The 27158-nt window shown below is 34.9% G+C and overlaps 2 protein-coding genes across 6 annotated transcripts; both read right to left on the bottom strand.

The window, feature by feature from the left end:
- Positions 1–760: 760 nt before the first annotated feature.
- On the bottom strand, positions 761–19937 carry LOC103972856 (beta-glucosidase 4-like). Its single transcript, XM_065088049.1, has 13 exons — positions 19770–19937; positions 16514–16580; positions 16377–16435; positions 15458–15533; positions 12502–12576; positions 12346–12433; positions 8236–8461; positions 7901–8016; positions 3381–3592; positions 2993–3027; positions 2728–2830; positions 1988–2096; positions 761–1366 (listed from the first exon to the last, which is right to left on the bottom strand). Exons 1-13 carry the CDS (start codon positions 19878–19880, stop codon positions 1162–1164), a joined length of 1482 nt encoding a protein of 493 aa, XP_064944121.1. The 5' UTR covers positions 19881–19937; the 3' UTR covers positions 761–1161.
- A 1738-nt stretch (positions 19938–21675) lies between these two features.
- On the bottom strand, positions 21676–26424 carry LOC103972811 (protein FAR1-RELATED SEQUENCE 6). 5 transcript variants are annotated; one of them, XM_065088039.1, is made up of 10 exons: positions 26253–26424; positions 25404–25559; positions 24121–25285; positions 23135–24042; positions 22950–23060; positions 22720–22824; positions 22477–22545; positions 22298–22365; positions 22138–22180; positions 21676–22046 (listed from the first exon to the last, which is right to left on the bottom strand). In XM_065088039.1, exons 2-8 carry the CDS (start codon positions 25521–25523, stop codon positions 22330–22332), a joined length of 2514 nt encoding a protein of 837 aa, XP_064944111.1. In that variant the 5' UTR covers positions 25524–25559; positions 26253–26424; the 3' UTR covers positions 21676–22046; positions 22138–22180; positions 22298–22329. The 5 variants fall into 5 exon arrangements, with proteins under 5 accessions (XP_064944111.1, XP_064944093.1, XP_064944102.1 ...); XM_065088021.1 differs by having other exon boundaries at positions 22138–22214; positions 23135–25285; XM_065088030.1 differs by having other exon boundaries at positions 22143–22214; positions 23135–25285.
- Positions 26425–27158: the final 734 nt, after the last annotated feature.

Genomic DNA, 27158 nt, shown 5'->3' with positions numbered 1-27158 from the left:
GTGTTTGTAGTTTCTTCTTGGCAACTTTAAGAAATTTATTTTGCTCTTTGTATATTTAGATTCACCTCAACAGAAATACATACACCATCAACTCAAGAAGCCAAATTGTTTAGAGCTCCTATACAAGATAAATCCTTAAATATTTAGCTAAAAAAATACAAAAAATTCAAGAAGTCAAATTAGGATTATTTGGATTTATGTGGATTGCAAAAAAGAACAAAATATTGGCACAGCAAACATTTCAAGGAAAAAGACACTTGCATCCAAAAGAGATAGGCATGTCAAAGGCTAAAACCATATAATTGAATTAATTGTCCGAATTGAGATATCATAAAGTAGGCAACATACTAACAGTACAGCTTTTTAGGGGAAAAAAGGGGTACTTGTATCTGAAAACAAAAATGTAACGAACAAAGAGAAGATATGCTTCCAACCCATGAATCAGTAGCACGAATTGGTATCTTAATAATGATCGGCTACAAAAGACAAATTTGTTCTACTGGTCACATTTTATCAGCCACAATTGCTGATAATTAATGTTGAATTTGATGCAATCGATTTTCTTGATGATCTACATGTCATGTTATTGTATCAAAATGAATACAGTCTCAATGCACATTATCCATCTGACGCTACTTATGCTATCTAAGTTCCATCACAACTTTGCTTGTTAACCCTTATGTTCAGTATCAAACTCTTTATCCATGCTTGTTGAGCAAGAAAACGAAATCCACATGGAAAATTCAACATGCAGTTGATATGTACAGAAATACCAGATGAAATTGCATGGCCACAGCCAATGCTTTCTTTCCCATTTTGTCAACAATTATTTGAGATGAAAACATCCTAATGTATAATTGCCCCAAATAGTTGAGACATTTCAGCTTGTTGTTGTTGTTGTTGTTGGATAATTGGAGATACATTAGCCCCAGAAAACTGAAGTTTCACATCTAAGCCAATATGTTTATCTAATATAGGCTCATGTATCTCAGGAATTTTACTGCCCAAATCAACAACCATAACAAGCAGATAAAGTCCCAACAAACTTAATCATGTCAGTCAAGTAGCATGATCAATTGAGCAGAGACTATATAAGACATTGTCTGCATAGTAACATGAAGAGATGAGATTCCAAGTGTGTTCACATCTTAGCATTAGGTCTTAGGCTTGGTTGATCTCCTTCACAACATCTTGCTCATTAGCCTTCAAGAAGCTTGAAAACCAAAGTGCTGATGATTTTGGGTACCTTGTAAGACCATTCTTATAATCAACGTAGACCAGTCCAAACCTTTTAGTATATCCTTCGGCCCACTCAAAATTGTCCAAGAATGACCATGCAAAATATCCACGAACATCAACACCATCCCTGCACCAAACACACTAGATAAGATGATTATATCTGCTCAATCAGTCAAATGTTAGTTTTATATACCTTATGACTTTACTGTCTAGGAATGTTATTGACGAAATTAATGGATGTGCATGGCTATGACAAAATTCTCACAGCATAATAATCACAGACATGTATAATTCTTTAATAACTCCATCTAGATTGAACTATTAAATTGTCATGGAATACATGTTCACTAAAGACAACACGGACACATCTAATACAAACAGCATACATTTATCTAAAATGTATTTTATCAATCACATAAAGAATGATGCATGTATATTCAAGGATTAAACTCTTGTAAGATTAACCAAAACTGTAATAAAATGTAATTAATCATAATTGTATGCATGTGACAATTTTGAAGCCCCATAAAAGTCTATAAAAGAAGTTAATGGTTTTGTGTGTCTTTTCCTTTCCTTTCCCCTTCCCATTTCCTGTTAGGATTATTGCAACACTGGTTTGAATGTTCCAGATCACAAACAATTTATGATCTCAATCGTGAATGCAATCTAGATCACAGATCTGCTACCTTTGATAAAAAAATTGTTTAAACAAAATGGTCTAGAAGGAGATGCATCTATTATAATGTACCTGATTGCTTGTGCAACTGCTGCAAGGTATGTCTGATAGTATCCGACTCTCATTTTGTCATCTAGGACCTCTTCAAGACTTGCTGTTTCGGTTTCTTCTTGATCCATGCCTGTCAATAAAGGAGATTGATTAATTATAACATGGTAACTTAAAGAAAAGCATGAACAGATTTGGAGTTTTCTTTCGAGATGCAGTAGCATGACTGATTATATAAAATTTACCTGATTTTTAAGAAGAAACAACGTAACCAAAAAAGTAATAGTTTCCTGTTAAGATTCAATTAACTATAACTTCATCACTGAATGTTATTGACATGTGTAAATTGATTGAAATGCAACTGTAGTCATTTCAATGAAACTAAATAAGTAGAACACTGTTTCATGTTATCTTTGTCTATAGCTGCCAAGTTAAACAACTTTGTGTACATTCAGAATTTTTTACCAGTCTTGTTAAACAAGATTAAAGAAAGAATACATATTTGATGCTGTGGATGTCTATTCTTAAAGAAAAAGGTGTCATTTGATTATTTTGAGGCCATTCATTTTGGGTCATTGACTACAATGTATGCAGCAATCTGCATAAAATCTTTATTACCATGCAAGAGACCAAGTAGTATGAGCTTTATGGGTGAGGCAACCATTTATAGAACCTTTGGAAATAACAGTACCAATTCCTTACATCCACACATTTAAATTTCAAAATTCACAAGGAATCAATGGCTAAAAGAGTCAGGAGATAACCATTCTCGGTGACATATAATGGAGGATTGTGGTAACGCTTTGCTATATAGTTAAGAACCTTCTGGAAGCCCCAAGGAACTACGTAGAGCCATTCTGATGCAGCCTGAAACATACAGTTTATTTAAACAAAGTTGCTCATATTTCTAGTACAATGGTTATCACATGAAAAAGAGTATTTTTTAATAACTCATTGCTGTACAAAACCAACGAATGTAAAAGTGTCCTGAATTTGTATGATAGAGAACGATGGAAGGATATTTCTTACCCTTTGACCAATTGGTTCACCACTTTGCCATTTAGCTGTTTCATAGCAATAAAAAAGGCATTAAAATCGACAAAGTTGACATGTAGCTGAATTATTTTTGTTCACTGTGCCATTTAGCTGTTTCACCAAAACAGACTCAACTGGTTCACACTCAAAAGTCAAAACAATAGCTTAGTCTTTAAATATTCATGTAAGAAAATGGAAACAAAGGATACTACAAAAGATTTACTATAAGCAATGCCCTCTTGTTATATTTTAAATGCTGTATTTAAAGAACATTTCGGATTGAACTGGCAAAGAATCAGAGAACGTTCTGGAACTAAATTTCTTCCAATGTACATAAGAAAACCATAATAAGAAAAATTATTGGAGATCTTGATGTAAATACCTATCCTCTCTGATTCTTGTACTTGATAGAAATGAATATCTCTTTGGTTTTCTGCATGAGCAACAAATCTGGTTGTATAGTGGTTCAGACCAACAAAGTCAGTTGCATTCTGCAGTAACTCCTTATCTGCCTCTGATAATTTTGGAAGCAGATCTCCTACACGCTCACGCATGGCCAAGGGGTAGTCCCCATAGTAAATTGGATCCAAATACCTTCAAAATGAATCAGGTAGGACCATAAGAATAAATAATTTGTATTAAAAACCAACATTGCATAAAATTTGTATTTCTGAAACTCACGTATCACGAAAATCACTAATTAAATCTATTTGGGGAATGAGAAGTAAGAGTATTCCCCTTTTCTTTTTGGCAAAAGAGAACTTCTATGATACAAGAAGTTTTGTGTAAAATGAAACGGGATCTTCAGAGTTTCAAATGCCAAAGGTTCTTTATTAGCAAAATAAACTCCAAAGGTGCAAGTCAATTTCTAGATGGCTATAAGCGTTTACTGAGATAAGTCCTGTATGACGATAAGTCCATACATATAACATACACCGATATGGAATAATAGATTAATAACACAAAGTTAAATGAAAATTTACTAAAAAATTCCTGTAACTTCCATTTAGATAAATATTGGTTATTATATATCAAAATTTCCATAATTATTTACTGTAGTGGGTTCAATTGAGAACGTGAAAACTGTAGTGAATACAACAATGCTTAAGAACTAATTAAGTAATTAAGAAATCATAGCTTTTAACATGGATAACATGGAAGGCCTATATAGGTAAGAGTTATAATATTGTTATTGTTAATGTAAGTTAGAATGAAGCAACAAAGCTAGCACAATAAATCATTAACAACAAAGCTTTATATGACTAGAGGCATTAACAATAAACACAATAACAAAACTATAAGTTCCAACTATTTGGGATCGGCTACATGGATCTTTTGTTACTATTGAGGTCTATAAAAAGCTATATGTTTAGTTAAGTTCAGAGTATTTAAATCTTTATTTGTAGTTTCTATTAAGGTCTTTCTCTATCTCTCCTTATACTACTAATATTAATTATTGTACCTCTTCTAACTATCACATCAAGAGATCTCCTTAGCACATGCTCATATCATCTTAAATGACTTTTTCTCATCTTATCCTCTATTGAAACGATACTAGTTATTCACAAATCAAAATATTTCTTTTCCTATCTTTCCTACTAACTTCACATATTCATTTCAACATTCTTATCTCAGTAACACAAATTTTTTGTATATGTGTTTTTTAGCTGTCCAACACTCAGAGACATAAAGTATTGTTAGTCTCATAACTATCTTATAAAATTTTTCTTTTAATCTCAAAGGTATCCAATGATCACACAAGAATCCTGACGCTCCTCGTCATTTTAACTATCCTGTTTTTACTCTATGAATAATATCTTCATCGAGCTCTCCATCTTGTTGAATAATTGATTCAAGATACCTAGAGCTTTTACTTAAAGAGACTTCTTGTCCATCCAATTTAATAATAATCTCTTATCTATTCCTAGGATCACTAACATTGCATTTTATATATTTAATTTTAGTCCTACTTAATCTAAAACTTTTAGATTCTAAAGCTTGTCTCCATAGCTCAAGTTTATAACTAATTTCACTTAGGCATTCAACAACTAAGATAATATCATTGGCAAATAGTATATACCGGGGAGTAAAATCATGTAAATGACTAATATGTTCATCCATTATCAATAAGAAAAGGCAAGGATTTAAAGTGGATCCTTAGTGTAATCTTATGCTAATAGGAAACTTACTAGATATACTCTCTATAATTCTAACGATAGTAGCTATATTATCAAATATATCTTTAACAATATCAATATAATTAGTGGATACACCTTTCTTTTCTAAAACTTTTTTTTGTTTAATTTTTTTTTCTAAAGCTTACCATAGTAAGTCTCTAGAAACTCTATCATAAGTTTTCTCTAAGTCAATAAAAAGTAAAAACTATATGCAAATCTTTCTTTTTCTCTCTATACTTTTTTATTAATTATGGTTGATCTTCCAAGCATAAAACCAAATTGATTTTCAAATATATTTATTTTAAGCCTTATTCTACTTACGATAATTCTTTCCTAAAATTTCATAGTATGACTCATGATTTTAATTCTTCTATAATTTAAACAATTCTATATGTCATCTTTAGTTTTGTAAATTGGCACTAGAAAACTTTTTTTTCATTCATCAAGCATTCTTCCGAGTCTTATAATTTTGTTAAATAACCTAATTAACCAAGCTACTCCTTTGTACTCTAAACTTTTTCAAACCTCAATACGGACACCATCAGGCCCGACATTCTTAGCTATTTTTTATCTTCTTTAATGTGTCTTTTACTTCATTAGTTCTAATTTTATGAATAAATCTATGATTATTAAATCTACCACTATTATTTATCGCTAAATCTAAGTCCTATGTAGAATATTCATTAAATAATTTATAAATATAATTTTTCATATTTCCTTAAATCTCATTATCATTAATAGGTATTCTTTGATTTTCATCTTTAATGCATCTAATATTACCTATATCCTCATACCTTTTTTCCCTAGCTTTAGAAATTTGATATATATCTTTTTTACCATCTTTAGTACCAAATTTGTTATAAAAATTATCATAAATTTTATATCTTACCATATTAATCGCTTTTTTAGCCTCTTTTTTTAGATTCTTTATATCTTTTAAATTTTTTCTCATTTTTATAATTTTTCAATCTTTAAAACATAATCGTTTAGTAAAAATTATTTTTTGAATTTATTCGCACCACCACCAACTCTCTTTTAAAGTTACACCTCTATGTTTAGTTTCACCAAGAATCTCCTTTGTTAAGCTCCTAATCTTATTAGTCATCGTTGTTCAAATAATATTAATATCATTCTCATCTAAGTTCCAAGTCGCTTCCATTTCCATCTTATTCTTACAAGTATTTACATTATCATCTTTAAAATTCCACCATCTAGTCTTAATAACTCTTTGACTATCTTTGGCTTCTTCCATTTCCTATAGTAGATATCTAATACGATCAACTATGTTGATTCATCAAACTTTTGTCAAGTATAATTTTACAATTCTTAAAATTAACTTTATCTATCTTTCTAGTGAGAAAAAAGTCTATTTGACTACAATTGTGGCCACTTTTATAAGTAATTAAATATTCATCTCTCTTCTTAAAGTGGGCATTTATAATTATAAAATTCTATGAAGTTATAAAATCTAAAATCATACCACCAACGTTTCTCTCAATAACCAAAGCCCTCATGCACCCCTTTATTTTCATCATATGTTTTTCCTACATGATCATTCAAATCTCATCCAATTATAAGTTTTTTGGTTGAATGATATCACCTAAGTTTTCTTAAAATTCTTTTTTAGTTTGATTATCCAGTCCGACTTGAGGAGCCTAAGCATTAATGAAATTCAAAATATCTTGTCCTTTCATAAATATTAGAACTATAATTCTATCTTTAAATCATTTTACATTTAGAACATTATTCTTAAGATCCTTATTAATAACAATTTCTATACCATTTCTATGCTTAACTTTTTAATATATCAAATTTTAAATTCAGTACTATCAATCTCTCTAAATTTTTCTCCTATCCACTTAGTCTCTTGTAAGCAAATAATATTTATTTTTCTTTTGGTCATAGTGTCCACCAATTCGAATTCCTTCCCTGTAAGTGTTTCTATATTCCAAGTTGCTAGCCTAATCCTCAGTTCTTAGACCAACTTTTTTACTCTCATTAGCCCAAAACAATATGAGAACTCTTGCCTACTTGGCACCACATCCGGGCACCAATATGATGGGTCATTTCCAAGCGACCTCCTAGCCCACCCTTTTTAATTCAGGATATCTAGGGGTTGAAAGAGTCTTGCATCATTCCCGGGGTGATGACTTAGCTCTATACTGAAATCGATTAAAATATATGTTCATGAGATCTGACATTGTTTTATGTTGGTTGTTAGTGACCTAATGCAACCCTTCACCTTTTTCATCCAAGCATGGGACCAACATTGGTGATGTTACTAGAGACATTCAAGATGCCTAATTTTCGGATCATAAGGTCCAAACACGAAAGTGTTGTCTCTAGATGCAAACATAATAGAGCATAACAACAAGCAATCATAAGAGGATAAATATTTGGGGTTGGTGATACACATCTCTTCCTGCAAGTGATCTCAACTTAGGACAAGATATCAATCACACTATAATCCAGCAAATATCATTTTATTGCTTGTAATAATTTTTTTCTATGACTTAATCTTTATTAGAAACAATAGAGATTTAATGAATCTTAGCATAAGTATCAACAGCAAATTTCAGCAACAAACTTCAGCATTTCACAATAAGGAAGCTCCAGCACAGGATAACAGAGGTGATTCCTATTTGGGTTTTATAACAAAAACAATCCAAAGAGGCAAGTCTATCTGAAAATATTTAATACCCAAAAGGAACTGAAGAAAACTTACCATCCAAGTTGAAAGTCCAGCCATGTATCAGCAGCAATTTTATCTTCCAACTTGTCAGAAAATGGCTCTGCCCATTCACAATCAATTGTCAGGCCAATTACACCACCTTGAGCATCCTGGAACAAGTAAAGGCTATTAAACTCATATTGTAAGATTATGCAACAGAATCACTAATACCAAGAAAGAATTCATGTCACTATTTTCTACCACTGAAGAATGGTATTAAATCCTGTTAAGTGCTTCAATTTTACACATGTAGTCAAAACATGTTAAATGCTTATCCAAGAAACAAATATTTCTCCAAGAAATGCAGGTATACTGATCAGAGATCACACCTTAAATTTCTTCCTGTATACAGCAACAGCAGCTGCATGAGCCAAAAGTTGGTGATGAGCAGCCAAATAAGGTTCCGCGGATGAATTTTCACATCTTCCAGGAGCAAAGAAACCATAACCATATCCATTCACAGCTGTTTGACGTGGTTCATTGATTGTAATCCAGTGCTTTACTCTGTCTCCAAACTTCTCAAAACATGCTTCAGCATATAGTGCAAAATATTGCCTGTCAATTATGATAAATTATCAAATTACCGAGGTCTTGATGTTTTGTAATTCCACAGTGAAATTCAATCCATATTAACTGATTAAATTTGTAAATACTAGAAATCATAAAAAGAACACTATTTGATTTAACAGTTAATTTCAAAATTCCAATACTGTGGCAGCAAATATTTATCAGAATTTTCATGTAGACATAATGTCATTTACTATATTTTCTCCACAATAATTATATTAGGTGTTTATACATAAAATGGCATTAAGTAGATATTAGAAGATTATTTGTCAGCAAGTTTTTGCATATGTTAACTCGTCTTCAGTTTTCTGACAGAAATTTAGGCAGAAAAAGAGAAAAGAATATTGATAAGCATTAATGTAGGGGATGAAAAACAAGAGATACATTTAGCTTTAGCTTCTCTGTAAAAATATTAAAGCAGAAAAGAGAATGCAGAGAAGCAAAACATTGGATATCGAGATTATATCTATCAGTCAAATGCAATAAACTTATTCACATAGCCATTCCTTTGAACATAAATAAGCCAACTAAGGTTTGCCATGTCGTGGTATACCACCTAGTATGGGTGGTACATATCGATCTGATAGGGGCCGAAACATGGACCAACCTATACTAGGTGATATATGCTAAATGACCCCATATCACCCAATACAGGGTCTATCCCGATTAGAACAATCAAAATCCGATCGTTACCGACCTGTACCGGTCGGTACCGATTGGATTTTGACCAGTACCGATGGACAGCTCATATATGATTAGTTCCAATAGTCAGATCCATTTGAAAGGGTTTTTAAACCTTTTCCTCCTCTTTCACCTCCTTTCACTCTCTTAAACTCCCCTACTCTCTCAATCTCTTTCTCACTCACTTCTTTCTCTCATTCTCACATTTGCACTCTTTTAGAGCTTTACAAAACTGTTAATTTATTACTTAGATCAAACTTAGAAAGCTAATTAGGGAGGATTAACACCTATGTTAGAGCAAAAACTCTCTAATCAAAGGTATGTATTTTTTCTCGATTTTTGATAATTTATGAGATGAATAAGTATGTTCTATGTTCTCAATATCTAGTATGTTTTTTGAGGTTTTTATGATGATAGAATCAAGGTTTGAAATATTGTATCGTACCGACGTTTCAACATTCGCTCGGTACGGTACGATACAATATACCGAATGGTATACCGCTCGGTATATATATACACCGTCCGGTAACGGGCGGTCCATGTACTGGTCAGCTAATGGACTAGTATGTACCGCCCTGTACGGGCAGTATTATTCGAAACTGCATACCTTGGATAAAATAATGATAATAAAGGAGTAATTAAGGCATTTAATGTTGTGATTAGTATGTTTAATGCTGATTTTTTTTTAAATTATACACTTAATGGGTCAAATCTTTGTATTTCATGCATATTAATGTGATTTACATGTTTGTGATAGTATAATAGGTTTAATTAAGTTTTAATTAAGTTTTTTAATGTTATGATTAGTGGTTTTAATAATGATTTAATCCAAATTTGATCCATATTGTGCCAATTCAATGTCTTTAATACCTATTAGGGGATTTGACATATTTAGAAAGAAGACTAATTAAGAATTAATTAACTATGTTAATGCTGTGATTCGTGTATTTAATGTTGATTTAATCAAATTTGACCCATATTGGATCAATTAAATGTCTTTAATGTCTATTAGAGTGTTTGAGATGTTTATAATAGTGAAAGAAGAATAATTAGGGAGTCATTAACTATGTTAATACTGTGATTAGTGTATTTAATGATGTTTCATCATAATTTGATATATATTGGATCTAATTTATGTATTTAATGTCTCTTAGGGTGTTTGACATATTTATAGTAGTAAAATAGGGCTAATTAGGGTTTAATTAAGTTTTTTAATACTGTAATCAGTGTATTTAATAATAAATTCATCATTATTTTATGTATTATTGGGTTAATTTTATGTATGTAATAATTATTATTATTTGACATGTCTACTGTGGTAAAAAAGGCTAATTAATGAGTAATTAGTGTTTCTAATGCTGTGATTAGTGTATTTAATTATGAATTCATCGTAATTTAACCTATATTTAGTTAATTATATGTATTTAATGACAAATAGGTTAATTGATATGTCTATAGTGGCAATATAGGACTCATCATGTATAATCGCAGCTTGTTATTTGAAATTAGGGTTAATCGCAGCTTGCTTATTTGATTCAATTTTCGTAGAAACATGACACCAAAGGTATAGACACATGATGGCACTTGGGATCATACCTGAAAGATAATATAGTAATCAACAGTAGTACAGTGATAGTTGGTCATTATTCTTTGAGCAATAATACGATGATCGATCTTATGATATCAAGTAGCAGATTAGTGACGAAAGTAGAAGTTTTGGCATTTTCCAACCTTAGCACCAATACATGTCTTAATCGTACTTGCCTTAAGAGACACCTTAGACACATGTGGTTCACGATAATCAAACTACGACCATCATCATATTGATGCACCAATGATATATAGTGTATTAGTATACTATGTCATGAGATCAATTTCAGGATAAAGCCTAACAAACATATTAAATTGTTATATAAATATATAGGATCAAGGACCCCGATCCATCACCCGTGGAGTCCCATCGTTCTTCTTGGTGGTAAAACCAAGTATATCTATCGATCAATTATTTGATTCATTTGAATCATAATATTTAATTTGTTTAACAAATAATCCGACAATTCAAATCATTTCTCTGTAGATAATTCAATATCAACAAAAGGACAATTCGAAACATACCACAAAGCTACTCCTCAAATCTCGAAAAAAATATGTCACTATTATTTACTAATTTAGATTATTTTTGCTAAATTTATACTAAATTTATATTTATTTCCAACTTAAAATCCATAATTTATTTATTTTTATTTTTTTAGAATTTTTGGAGCTATTTTTTGCTATTTTCCTGTGTCGTCGGCCTATTGATACACCTCGTCATACCGACACACACTACACCGGTACAGGACGGTAGGTACCATACCGCAAGCTAGCTGGTACACCGGTTTGGACCGATAAGGTAAACCTTGAAGCCAACAAAAATAGCCCTTTTGTGAGCTAAAAAAATGAGCCACTTTTACTTTCTTCAACAAGAGTAAATAGATCAAATATTTTCTAGATAGCAATACGTTACAAGTAGTAAATGGAAAGTGCACACAACAAGAAAAGCAAGCAAATAATAATAGCTCGCCTCACCTTCCACTTGAATGCCATTTAAGGCATATGCTTTTCAATTTATAATGTAACAACTGTATTTAGACAGCACAAAGGGATCAATACATGCTCATTGAGTTTCACTTGACATGCAGAACTCTCATACTAGCTCAGCCTACCTCCAAAGCAACCTCATGTTAAATTGAAGTATTCCAGGCCAAGTCCAACTTAACAAATGCCCTTAGTACCATTAATTAGCTGGTAGAGCAGGTTAGACAATGATCCTAGGACATGGAGGTTACTTTTTCTGATAACTTTTCTGTTTCAAGGCTCTACGTACTAGCAATTCTGAAAGATTAAATAATAATAAACTATGCAAATCAACATGAACTAGTTATCTGGAATACAGATGGAGAGCTTAAACATGATAATTTACACTTCAGAAGGTACATAAAAGATAAAACATCTGTTACATTAGTACTTTTCTTTCCATTTCATAGAATAAGCTTGCTTGAAGCTCGAGAAATTTGGATATATTTCTATGCCTATGATCAATTACTTTTTTGACAGTTCTATGGAATAACTTGTTTAGTAGAAAAAGGAACTTGATGCTGAGAAACATCTGTCACATAATCTCTTAGAAATTCTAAACATAGACAACTTACACAATCTTCTCCGACAGCCATCCCCCCATTGATTCATGAAGAAAATATGGAAGATCCCAATGATATAGTGTAACATAAGGCTGTATACCTGCATTTGAGAACATATAAATGTGGCTCTTGATGATTATTTGAAGGCACAAATGGATTATCAACAACCTTTTTCAAGTAGGTAATTGATCAGATTGTTATAATAAGCAATCCCATCTTCATTGATCTTAGTTCCTAATCCATCTGCCAACATGAAAAAATCAAGTCAAATCACTCATCCATGAATGAGCATCATTTGATGAAACCTATTGAAAAGCAAAGAGTCGCCATGAAAAAATGTGCCAAAAGAGATAACATATAGCTCGACTTGAATGTTATATAAGTTCCTTTACTTTTGTAATCTTGTACTGAAGCAAAGGGTTAAAAGCGAAGGAACAAAATTTGCCATTATTTCATTTGAAGTCTTTGTAATGCATTATCATTTTAATATATTTCTAATTTAAATTTCATTGTGTTAGTTTAGAGCCTACTATACTAATGTTATAAGTCATCACATGGCAACATCTCCAACAAATTTGATTTTTCATTGAAAATTAAAAGATCTTGATTGAAGATTTTATCTATATAAGAAATTTTCATTATTTGAGAAAACGAATTATCATAAAAAAAGAAAGATTATTTTACACATTATATCTGGAAGATAAATCAATAAATGAAAAACAAGTTCTTTTTCAAATCATATGTGAATCTATGTGGTCATATTTTGTTTTATCATTGGATTTTATCGCCCACATGTGAGATGTATGGAGGTATAAAGCCTTCAATAATACATTATATTTTTTTATTATTATCTTTCCCTTCGTCCGTCTTTCCTCCTTCTATTTTCAAATAAAAAAGAATACAATTTCTCTACTTGTCACAAACTTGTGCTACATCACTTGCCATCTACGTTTCTAAGTCATTGGAAAAATGTCCTATCAAGTTCTACCTATGTTGCCATTATGAAATTATTTAGACATTTTGTCTCACGAAGGACTATTGCTAAATTGATAGTACAACAATCATACCCATCAATTGTACTAAGCAAGGTTCGTAATTTCATATCATACCAACGTTTCAAGCTTTGCTCGGCACAGTATGATACGAGCGTACCGAACGTATGCTAGGGTATATCGCTCGGTACGTGTGTGTGTATATATATATATATATATATATATATATATATATATATATATATATATATATATATATAAGTAGAAAAATAATATTAAAAAAAAAAGAGGCATACGTTGCCTCGGCAACATCACCTCATTTTCTTCTCCTTGTCGCGTTAGAAGTAGAGAAGAACATGGTCTTCTCCTCATCTGTGGCATTCAGCGAAGACATCGAAGGCCGTAGATGTCTCCGGCTTTCGATGAAGAACGTGGCAAAGGCCGCAAGCGTCTACGGCCTTCGGCGAAGAACACGGCAAAGAAGAAGCTAAGCCACCGCCTCTCCATTACCTCTTGGATCGGGATCGTCGGGGAGGGTGGTGCCGGATCGGAAAGCATCGAGGTTCTCCCGATTCTCCCTCTTCTCCCTCGACACTTCTTCTTCCCTTGTCGCAGGTAGGCTACAGCCAGGCTAATACCGCCTGATAGCAGGCGATCCACGTACCAGTCTGTTGGCAAACCGGTACGTACCGCCCGTATCATTCGAAATTAAAATCCTTGGTCCTAAGCACTAACTCCAACGGAATGGACATCTAAGCTTACCTTCTAAAAGTTAATGTCTCTGATTATATATTGAATATATATCTTTTCTCCTATTTTCTAATTATCTTAAATTTTTTTATTTTGTGATTCTTATCATACCCTTTTAAACTCATTTTCTGATTTTTTTTCTCACCTTGTAAATATTGCCAACCTATTGGCTCCAAAAATCTTTCCAATAATCAATACTCTACTAAGGTAACAAAAGAAGAGGCAACTCTGACACATTGACATGATCATTTTAATCAAAAGGATTCAATAGGTTTACAATAATAGACTTGAATTAAAAAAATATAATATAATTTTAGTGATGCAATAGATATTCTTGTTAAAATTTACTTATCGTGTTACTCTCTCTCTCTCTCTCTCTCTCTCTCTCTCTCTTCCTTTGTGATGGCACACATTGTTATCCAACACAATGGCACACTTCAAGCCAGTTGCCAGCCAATAGGTGGCATAAGTCTGCACCACAAAATCCTTATCCTTGGTTAAATCAGCATCCTGTAATTTTTGTATTGCATTGCACTATTTGGGTTGCTCATGAAACATTATTATTTAGTATTCACAAAGTGGTAGAACATTTCTTGAGAGGCTTGTCTGCACTAGTGGACTTATAATTTTTAAATGCTGACCCCAAGGGGTATCGCTCAGGGTGGAGGGAAGTGGATTGTATGCTTGATACATCACCACATATCTAAATTTGTAAAGAGCAATTCAATGCACATCTGGATTTTATATATATATATATATATATATATATATATAATATAAAGGTGGTGTATCACCTTCTAAGGACAGCCAATATGTTTGAATGGGAAAACAGTCTATGTTTGAATGGGAAAACAGTCAATACATTGCCATAGACCATTTAGATAACACAGGGCAAAAAAGGACCTAGATTAATAGTCATTATTGCACCAAAGTACAAGGAAAATGAAAGGAAAAAGCCACCAAAAGTGGCTTCAAAAAAGGTTCAATAAGGTTAAGATAGTGTTATCCCTCAAGTTCAAATAAACCATGCATACTTGAGCTTTCTAAGATTTCTCATCTCTTCTTCCAAATATAAACTGGTTATCCCTAGCAAGAACTTGCATCCTACTATAACTAGACGTCATATACAACCACAAATTGATTTCATTTATTGTATTCATGTCTATATTTGTATGGTGTAAAGAAAAGAAAACATTCCATCAGCTTCTACGATCTAATGATTATAAGGTCTTCCACGTCCAGCAACCCAAGTATTAGTGTCTAGCCCCCTTATAGAATGTGACTTTTGTAATTGACAGTTCTACTGATAAAGTACCAGAACAAACAAGTATGAAAACTAAATTTTCAAGCTTAAATTAATGAAAATGGGTAACAAAGCATACCGGGAAATATACGAGTCCAAGATATAGAAAATCGGTAAGCACCAAAACCTAGTTTGGCCATAAGCTCCACATCTTCCTGGGCAACAGAAAAATGCTGATAGTTACAATGTAATTATGCATAGTGAATCTCGAATTATAAAACAGAATGTCTATAAATGATTCTTGTTCCCAAGGTTTTTCCTGTCTGTGTAGTTATTCATGGTGGTATCTAATGTTCCATTTATGCAACTGTGAAATTTGTAAAAATCTGGAACTTTCATGAGGGCTTTGTGAATATACACATATTACTGAATTACATAAAAACTTTTCTTCCCTTTTATATTTATATTCTTGCTGTATGTCATTTGTCATACGAGCTATACCATCCCATGAAAAACAGTGTTAATCCTGCTAAGAAAAGGATGATTTCAAATTTACAGATGCTTTAACTGAGAAGATTAATAGAGGTAATTAACAGGTACATTATGCATTAAACTAAAGGAAAACAAGATTTACATGATAGAATAGCAGTAGGAAAAAAATCGTACTAAGGGCTGAAATTTAATTAGAAAGAAAAGACTACAAACGAATAAGTGTGCAAGACAGAAGGATTCATTAGACAGAGTAGCCAAGACACAGGATTCATTGCACTGTGTGGTTAAGACACAAAAGTAGTCATTGGACTGAGTGGCCAAGACATAGAAGGACTCATCCTCACAAGCTCGAAGAAAACAAAAAACCTCCCGCATATTTGAATTCAGATATTGAAGTACGATAACCATCCAATACAAGGTTCAACATGAAAATTACATCAAGAATAAGTGATATGTGAATCAATCCTAGACAAGTTGGTTCAACATAACAGTTATGCAATCCTAAAGCATCACAGGAAATCAAATAATAAGCTTCCATAAGTAGTCAAGATGAGAAAACATTTAACCTTGTAGCGATGATATTGATCCACTGCAATATCTCCATTACTTCTGTCCTTTATATAATCTGATGATATAAACATTAAATGCAGATAAACAAAAAAAGGTGAAAGAAGCGATGATGATATGCATGAAAAGCCCAAACCTTTTTGCTCTGAGAAAACATCCCAAATGCTATCACCTTTTCCACCCTCTCTTCTTGCGCCTTCAACCTATAGAAATGAAAGTTTTTTCTCCATCAGGATTTTATAAAATTTACCAATTCATTATTGAGAAAAAAGACTGCTGATAAAATTAAAATAGTACATACAACAAATTAAAATGGGAATCTAACTCGACTAAAAGATTAACAGTATAATCTCCGGATGCAAAAATCACAAATTAATTTATGGAAAAAGACAAAAAGGGACTTTTTTTTGTAACTGATAAGATGTAAAAGACATGAACATTTTTATAGATGAAATGCAAATGCTGGGAACTAGAATAACACTGGGAATTTCACACTAAAGACATGCTATAATCGTTGATTATTTCTAACTGACAGAATGTAGATCCCTAAACATATTTGTAATATAAAAGTATTTAAAAACCTGATACCATAAATAACAAGTGGTTATGAAAATGATTTGCAACCTTCAAGGAAGATGTTACAAGTGAAATTTATGGTACACAATTTTTAATTCTTGGCAGTTGGTCCACATACATTAGTAGCTTAGGGCATTAGGCCCTACGTGATGGGAGTAGAAGCTCACCAGAACCTAATTGCAGCCTAGGTGGTTCGCAGTGGCTTACAGGACATTATTAATACCAAAAGATATCAATCAGACAACAAGACATAAAAATTTCCTGGAGAGAACCACTTCAATTTATCAGTGTGCTATACAAGAAGAGGTTTCTCATAGACTCTGCACCTATATTTCCAACCTGATCTGCCAAACTGCTTATTTGCAACAATCAGATATTGCATCCTCTCTACCCTGTCCTCAGTGGTTCCTCCTCTTAAGTCCTTCATCTCAACTTAAAGTCATGGTGGATCAAAAGTTACCTTTGAGACTTACTTTCATTATATCAAACTAAGGACATGGATGGGAGTAGAAGCTCACCAGAACCTAATTGCAGCCTAGGTGGTTCGCAGTGGCTTGCAGGACATTATTAATACCAAAAGATATCAATCAGACAACAAGACATAAAAATTTCCTGGAGAGAACCACTTCAATTTATCAGTGTGCTATACAAGAAGAGGTTTCTCATAGACTCTGCACCTATATTTCCAACCTGATCTGCCAAACTGCTTATTTGCAACAATCAGATATTGCATCCTCTCTACCCTGTCCTCAGTGGTTCCTCCTCTTAAGTCCTTCATCTCAACTTAAAGTCATGGTGGATCAAAAGTTACCTTTGAGACTTACTTTCATTATATCAAACTAAGGACATGGGGATGTTGGTAGCAGAAAATGATAATCTGATAGGAATAATCATGGTCTTTGTTAGTAAAGCATATAGGAGAAGTCGTGAGATGTTAGAAAAGGCATATTCTAACATTGAAGCCATTTTTTTAAGTTTCATTGTCGGGAACCATTTCAACTTGAAAACCTTAAGTCAATTGGACAAAAAGTGTATCACAAAAGTACGTTCTACAGAAAAAGAAACCTTCAAACTATCAGGTATATGATGACATTAAAATCTGTTCTTGTGAGAATATCATTTTTCGTCCAATGTTGTCCCAGTCAATGCTCAGAACTTTTAGCTTTAAATATTATTCATTCAGCATGGATATATACATACATGTGCACATACACGTTTATATTTATGCATGTATTTATTATTTATACATATATACATAAATAGATAAAGAGAGAGATGATCCAGGATGTGCTCAAAATTATCAAGCCTTTCATGACTCATGTTCAAAATCAAATGATAGAATGCAATAGAATGTAAGGTTTACAGCATTTGGATCGAGTACAACCCTACAATTTAAGAAAAAGACAGGTAGGACTATCTCCATTAAAACAGTGAATTAAGATCAGTCAGAAAAATAACATAAAAATAAAAACTTAGAAATTCAAATAAATCTAAAACTCTAAAACATAAGAAGTGTTATAACCACACAGGATATTTCACAAATATATCCTACAAGTTTTCCCATCCCAATCAAAAAAATCCTCCTCTTTTCTTTGTCGTAGATCCTAACTCACATATATCATCCCAAAACCTCCTTCCATATATTATACGGTAACTATGTCCTGTTTCTTGATCTTGCCTCATTCTTATTCCTTCGGGGTCCATTTGGTTGCAAGAAAAAAAAAATGATGGAGAAGGACGTCCTGTGAAAAAAATTAATTTCATGGGAACAAAATACAATTTGCTTGTATTCTAGAATAAAGTTCCTTCTCGTTTTCAGAATGCTGGAAAGCTAGATTTAATCTTTTTTTCTGGAAAGTTAGCAAATAATGAGGACTCATTTGGGGAAGTTTTTTTTCTCATGCCTTCTTTTCTTTTCCAAAACAAATCCAGAGAACAACAGCTAATTTTTCCACATAAATCTGTAAAATATTTTCCATTTTTTTTGTTTCCCAGCAATTAAAACCAAAGAAAATAAGTTCTCTAAGAGAGAACCATTTTTTGTCAATCTTTGCTACAACCAAAAACAAACGCTGAACAAATGAAAGACTGGTAAAAACACTCTCATACAGCTATCAACCACCTAATATAACGTCTTCCTCAACATTTCCGGGCACTAAGATGTCGTTTTGCTTTCATTCCTCACATCGTGACAGATGAAACAGGTTTCGTCCAGGCCAACTAACAATCTAATGGCAGATGGGCTTCTAAAGGGATAAACAAATGAGCATGAAAACATTTACACACATTACCTAAGTATTTCACGCAATAATGAAACCAAAATGTTCAAGAATACACGTCATAAAATACACTGAAACATATCACGTGAGAGAACATAAATGCAATGCGTGTAGGGCTTGGCTGTGACAGTAAGTGCGCTTTTACTTTCGGAAATAGACTACATTATGCTAGTTTATAACTTAAAAAACCAATCTTTAACTAACTTTCCATCAAATGCTCATCCGAAAGAAAGCTTCATCAAGAAAAATACCGTCGAAAATTAGAATGCTAGATGCCACGAGAACAAACAAAACCAAACAGAGGAAAACAGAAACTTGAGCGGCACGCCAAAAGCAAAAAGAATAACCAATCATCGACCCATTCCGATCAATCAGAAAAGAAATGAAGAATCAAAAACCTTTTCGGTTGGATGTGAACCCTCGATAGGTACGAACCAAAAGGAGCTCAGAAAAACCGGGATAACGTGGAGAATAATTAGGCGAGAATGCCCGTTCTACCCCTGGATCCTGGATTTTCCTTTGATCAATGTAATTTACCTGGTAAGCGGAGGTCGCGGCTCCGAAAACGAAATCTTTAGGGAAATCCCTCCGAGTAACCTCTTCGGTAACCCCATCACAGCCATTCACCTCGCTCCTCCTACAGGCCATTGAGAGAGAGAGAGAGAGAGAGGAGGGGTTTCGGTGATGGTTGTAGTCGCCTGCACGGGCGCCAGATGCTGGGCGTTAAATAGGGAGGAAGAAGACAAAAGGAGGGTCGGTGAGTGGGAGAGAGGGCAATTTGGTCATTTGAGGATTAAAATCTTCCGAGCGACAAAGGGAATATGACGTACCGCCAGCGTCCGTTACGCGGCGGAGTCGGGGTTGCGGCCATTCACCGGCACGTAGGACATCGCGGAAGGCGAAAGCGTGGCGTCTCGTTCCGCATAAGATTTCTGGTGCGTAGTGAAGTGACATGTGTGCATGCCACGCCAAGATGACGTTAGGCTTCGTCGCCACCGGGTCAGGGATCACCTGTCGATTGCCAGTCAGCTGTTGTAGTTATCAGCAACGTGGTGGTCAATTATAGCTTTAGAGAAACGAGCCCACATTTTTTTCAGCAATGACCTTTACTCCACGCCACCAAAGAGCCATGAGGTTGCCCGATTGCAGACAGGCGATCCCGACCCCCGGGTGGGGGCCGACCGGGAACACTGGTTCAGGAACCCAGCGAGACTTCGTACCGACCGGGAACCACTGCTGACCCCAAGCTTCTGCCACTTGTATCTTAACGCGCGTTTAAACAGATAGATAGGTGTCTGAGGGGTGACAGGCGATCCCGACTCAACGAAAGGTCTTGATAGAGGTAAAATGACTCATTCGCCCTCGTTTCAGATAAAGCCAATAAATATGAAGAGTCAGACTCGCACAATAAATAAGAGGCGGAAGCAATTATTTATGGAGCATGTGGCACTTGCAGCTTCTTTTCTTATGCCCTGTGATTGCTGTGACGAATAATAATGTGTCACATGCTGATAGGAAGCAGCTGCAGCAGCCTCTGATCATGGGAGACAGATCGGTGCAGAAACATGGAGCGTCACTGCGTGCTGTCATCAGACTTGCAGAGCTCAGAAAGAAACAGAGGAGGTGGCCAGCATGGTTGATGGGTGACAGTAAAGCTTTCTTACACCAGAAGACCATTGCTGTAAAGCTTCTGTGAAAAGTTTGAAGCATTCGACAAGGAGAAGGCAGTGCTAGTCACCGAGATGGGAGCATGAGGATACACCAGAGGAATCTGATTTCTTGGGGAGGCCGCCATGTGCGACACTGTACAGTTCTCAAGGATGTTGCAAAATTGCCCACCAGATGTTTGTGAGGTTTTACTGCTGCGGTGCCAAGCGCAAGGGACAAGGTCTGTGGGGAGGTGCGGTGCAATGCATGTGTGCCAATGGTCATCAGATGTATCCGCAGCGAGTCAGATCAAAATGCTTAAGCGAAAATTAATATAATACACTCATCAGGCCCCTATAAGCTAATGATACATATTGTACACTTTCGATGTGGGACTAATAAGATATTACATAGTCAGATACTTTGGTGATGCGCAACGGAGTAGCTCATTTGTGATCCCTTTTCTTCTCTACTACAATATAATGTAGCGGGTTATTTTTGCACTCGTTTCAGCAAATAATTAAATGTTCCTGTTAACCAAAAATAAGATAAAATGCAGAGGTTTCATAGTCGAGAGAGAGAGAGAGAGAGAGAGAGAGTACATATGTTGATCCAAATCAAATCACTCAAATAGCAAGTACAAACAAATTTTAGTTGAACCCATTCAATGTGAGAACAGTGAATGAACCATCACAAAACATTTGGATTACCTCCTGCCTGATGTAGGTATATAGGCATCATTCAGTAGTATCATAGGATGCATATGGAAGACATAAAGAAGAATGAAAGATGTGTATGAGTACTGTACATGCAAATCAATCAATAAGAAATCCATTAAGAGTACAAAATCTTATCTGATTGAATTGTATGATACCAACAATTAGGGCAAAAGCTCCAAACAGCATGCTTCCAGGAATTCCAACAACCCACTTCTCATTTTTCATTACAATTGGATATAAAAAATCCACAGTTAGGTCATAGACAATCTGATTTTTGGACCACAACCCCGTCATCTTCTATAGCATAGGGAGCTTGGCTGGCACAAAATCTAGTCGAAACCAATGTCAAAATCCTGACCATTCCCAGTTACTCATAGGCTTCATTGCCATGTATGACCACCAACATGCCCCATTGGCACTTGAATTCTCCCAGTGCAAGAAACCAAACCTAGAATGACATGCAAATATTACTCCATTAAGGTAATCAACCCAATGAATTTTGACCAAACAAAAAAAAAATACTATAATATTTTGCTTACCATACCAATATAGATAACCTGACACAAGCTCCTAGCATATATACTGCCACAAGATCAAGGAAAGTTGCTTGAACACACTAAATAAAAAGGAACAAGTAAATGCGCTACTTCGTGTGCCGGCCAAATTGAATAGGAATGACAGTGTGGACCATCAACATACCTGAGGTTAAATCGAGATAAGTGGTAGTGTTCCTACCCTGTCCTCCGGCCAAATGGTGTCTGATCTTCCTGTGTTAATTTATAAATAAAGCATCATCCGTGTTGTGATCAATGATATCAGAAATCAAGACGACACTCAGCACACATACATAATAATAAAATTTTCATTTTAGAAAAAACCTGTAGCATTTGTTGACAAATCCATTGCATTCTTGATTGACTTCCAAGAGCTTGCTGTCCAAAATGGCTCTGTATACATGAACATTGTTGTTTAAAGGTCATCGGAATGCAAATCACCTTGTGAGCACAACAATTAACACAGGTAATCATGCTAAATGTTAAAAGAGAAAAAAATAACAAATTTTCATATGGCGAACCAAAGTAAGTAATGCATGTACAAATTCAAACAGCCACATTATGGACCTGCAATGTAGTGCCAGACTGCATCGGGTTGCCAAGATGATGCTGGTGGTTACTTTGTAGTCCATAATGGCTGCTAAACGCTAAGTCATTTTGGTTAACTTCTTCCTGAATAAAAATTACCATGATAAAATGAGAATGGACATCCGATAAACAGCAAATTAACAGAAAGGAAAACTAAAACAAAATCGTAAGGGTAATCTTATGCATAATTTGTCAAAACCATTAACCACCATTATATCAATCACTCCATGCGTCCTATCATGAGTGCCAAAATGTGAAGCAGTCGATGAAGATTGAAACATATTGCTCTGATTCCCATCAGCTGATGCCCTTAAGGAGTCCTATTACGAGTAAAAATTGGATTAAAAAATAGACAATAAACAAAATACAAGAAAACACTACAGTAGTTGAGTACCGTTTTGCCATTTGACCCGTTTAGTGGTTCTATTTCAGGCTCTTTTCTTTTTTTGGGAGGGCGGCCCCTTCGCTTAGCTGGAACAGAACTGGGGGTCTTATCACCATCTACAATACCCACCTGCGATGCTGCATGATTCTCATCACTTCCAGTCAACCTAGTTACAGATGACACAAGCCTACTATGCAAATCTTGAAATATGTTCTCATCTAACAGAGATCTTTCTACTTCTCTAACTAACTTCAACGCAAGCTGGTACTTCTCATCAGACACCATGCCAACTTCAACAAGTCGAAGGCAATGCTTGGAGAGAGAATCATATTGCTCAATATGTTTATTGCCATAAATATCTTTCGAGGAACATTCCAAAGCATACAACAGTTTGAAATCCTTTCTCCAACGATTGAGGATGTACTGCGATGGAACTTCATAGACTTGTTGCAAACTGAAAACTGATAATGCATGTCTGCATAATATTCCTGTAAATTGGAAGAAACCACAAATACATTGAACCTCAAATTCACCGACATGATACAATACCTCATAATACTTGTCATGGTTTCTTTCATCACCTCCTGTATAAGTGCACTCCCTCACCTCAAATGTAGAGATTGATCCATCTACCTTTAGTAGTGAAACCTGACAATAGATAGTTGCCTTTAGCTCATGCTGAAACTTTTCAAACATGTTAAGCGTATAAATCTTGGAAAGCTGCTGCTCCATATGAGATTCGGATCCGGTAAGCCGGCTATTGTGGAATGAGTCAAAATCTGCTTTAGCCTCTAACTCATACTTAGTTCGTAAAACCATTTCGTAATTTTCTAAAAAGTTCTGTAAAGAAGTTTCTGGATATATGAGCTCTTCAAAAAAGGGTCTTACACTGTCTTCCTGTAGTGCAGTGGACAACCCTGCCCAAAACATGTCCTTCAGATAAACAGGGGCCCAAAGTTTCCGATTTTCATATAACAAATTTAGCCATTCGTTACCTTCAAGCCCATATGTTTTAGTCAGATTCCTCCAGCCTTCTTCAAATTCATCAACTTTTAAAGAACCATATATTACTTCATTCATGGCTTTATGAATTGTCTTCCACTCTGTATGATCCCTCAATTTCTCTGGAATACTTCCAGTTATATCTGACAAGCACATCCGATGACGCGCTTCTGGTAAAACTTTAGCAACAACATCTTGAATTTCCTTGGACTGATCAGTGATTATTACATTTGGAGCGCGCTCTAACATACATGTCAACCATGCCTTAAATAACCACAAGTAGTTTCCAGGAGTTTCATCTGCAAGCAAACCACAACCTAACAACACCAACTGACCGTGACTGTTTGATCCAACAAATAAGACAAGGGGAATGTTGTACTTATTTCTTAAATAAGTTGAATCAAAGTAAACAACATCACCATAATACTGATATGCTGATCTCGACCTAGAATCAGCCCAGAACACATTCCTTAGATTGCCTTCCATATCTAAATCCAGCAAGTAAAAGAAGCTTGGGTTCTTGGTCTGCATCCGTGAAAAAAATTCATGTAGAGCTTCCTTGTCACCTTCAGAGAGCTTCAACTGTCCCTCTTCAATAGAATTTAAGAATTCCATACCAACATATGGTAAGTGCTCACGTCCAGCAGCTCGCACAGCAAGATCTTTGGTAGCACCACTGGACATATTCTTATAGCATCTGTAGAGGTGGGCTTCTGATGGATTAAGTTCATGATTGTGTTCAAGTTTAGCTTCCACTACATGCAACAACCCGTCACCCCATAACTTAGCGATAAATGCAGCTTCACAGTTTGTCTTCATTGATGGCCTCGATTGATGGTAGCATGCTTTTGTCTGTGCCTTTCCCTCCTTACTGCACACAAGTACAAGCCTTCGACAAAGTCCATATGTTGTAAATGATGACTTTTTTATAGTAACACCAAATCCAACACGCATTGCATATCGTTTATAGAATGTAACAGCTTCTCCATAAGAGTTGAACACCATCCCCACCCGAGGGATTCCATCATCTCCTCCGATCACTCCCTGAACATCAAGTTCAGCCTTGTCCATTTTTCCCACACTATCATCTTCATCATGAATAACCAGTTCTTTAGTCTGATCGATTTTCCCTTCATCGACAGTGTCAGCTGTGATACTCTGAGAAGTTCAAAAAGGTTCAATCTAAGTTGTATGAAACATAAGGACCTTATTTAGTAAATTGTAGATCAATTGGCATCCAAGAGAGATAAACTCATGCACACCAATTTTTACCTACCTGAGATGCTTCATTTTCTCCCATAGCTCTATCATTAGCTCCATCCTCATCATGTCTTTCATCTATAAAATTAGCACCATCTTTTAAAATTATTTCACCTCCCTTACCCCCCATTTCCATGACTGAACAATCAAAAACACAGGAATCCCCTCAAACCTGAAAAATAACCTAAAGTAAGCATCTAAAACATCAAATACATTAACCATGAAGCAGCACGAAGAAAGGGAAAAGGACGGATAAGTTTTACATCAAACTCGATGGTACCACGACAATATTTGCAAGATAGGTTTGAGTAATACCATCATCATCATCATTGCCATCATTTGAAAAAAAATAATTTAAAACTTCTTAGCAATCAAAAAAAGGAAGAACCACCTCACAATTATATGAACATTTTATAACTGAATAACCTGAAGATTTAGTTTGGAGCTGTATCTATATCTTTAGTTATATTTATGTTGAATATGAAGAAGGCAATGAACTACAACTTTTCATGAAAGTAGCCTCCTCTCAATCATAATGACCATGCTGTTGGCATCTACCACTAACGCAGCAAAAAGACCCAAACCCAATATATTGGTTACAATCTTTGCTTAAACAAGGAAATCGCTTACGACTATATAATTAACACAAATACCAAAGCCGTGGCATTTGGTCTCAAGCTAACCCTAGAACATCTCTGCTTACAGAAAATAACGCAAGAAATTATTTTTATCACCTAAAATTCAAGGAACAGGTGAGAGATCGAGACTAAATACTGGAGAATTGCGCCAGCTAACAAGATCATGCGTCAAAATCGAATTCCGAAGCCTAAAAGCCGTGGAAAAAGGGGGAGCGAAGAAACAGAACCTCGGATCAGAGCAAAAGAGCGCGAAGGGGCAAGCGTTCCTGGTCTTCTGCGATCGACTCTTCCTCGATCGAGGAGCAGAGTTGGAAGAGGGAAGGGATTTAGGGTTCGTCGCAGCGAGAACGAGAGACGAGGAGGAGGGGGAAGGGGCGGGGGGGGGGGGGGATGGCTGTTATCGCACCCAGACTCGAGCACCCGTATTTCTCACCCAGTTGGGTCGGGACTTGGGAGATCATGGGTGTGGCCGTGGGGTGCCATTAGTACTTCCGGATTTAGATGACGAACCCGCCTACCCATACGAAAGACGGGGCCCACCTAACTGGAGTTGGGCCCCCACTGACATCTGCGTGGGTCCCTCTTCTCTCGTCTTTCCTTTTTTTCGAACACCAGCTGGCAAATTTGCACATATATAAATATAATATTAGTCCAAAATAAGTTATTGTTTTTTTATTTATTTTCTTCAAATTTAATTTAACAAATTCTCAAAAGCTTGTGTATATCTATAAATGGTGGTAAATCTACTTTCAATGATATTAATATCCTTTCAAAACCACTAATAATTATAAGAATATTATAGATACGTTAGATGCATAAAAATATTTTAACTCAAACTAATTAATACAAACTAACACTAATCACAATTAGCTTACATTTTCTGGATGAATATGTGAACATTAGTATTTGAAGGAAAACAATACGCTATTATATCTAAAATTATGTAAAGATCATAATGTCAAGAGAAATACATAAGTGATGTGCTATCAAAATTTATAAGAAATACATAACTTCTAACGGATGGATACGTCAAAAATGATATTTTCACCTCACCCGGCGACTGCGGCGCCCACCACACATACCCGCTTATGGATTTGGTAGCCATTCGGGCCACGGTGGGACAAGCAGACGGA

Source organism: Musa acuminata, chromosome BXJ1-2 (genome assembly GCF_036884655.1).
Source record: "Musa acuminata AAA Group cultivar baxijiao chromosome BXJ1-2, Cavendish_Baxijiao_AAA, whole genome shotgun sequence".
Taxonomy (NCBI): domain Eukaryota; kingdom Viridiplantae; phylum Streptophyta; class Magnoliopsida; order Zingiberales; family Musaceae; genus Musa; species Musa acuminata.
The sequence above is the reverse complement of the archived record's forward strand: the minus strand, read 5'-3'. Positions and strand labels throughout refer to the sequence as shown.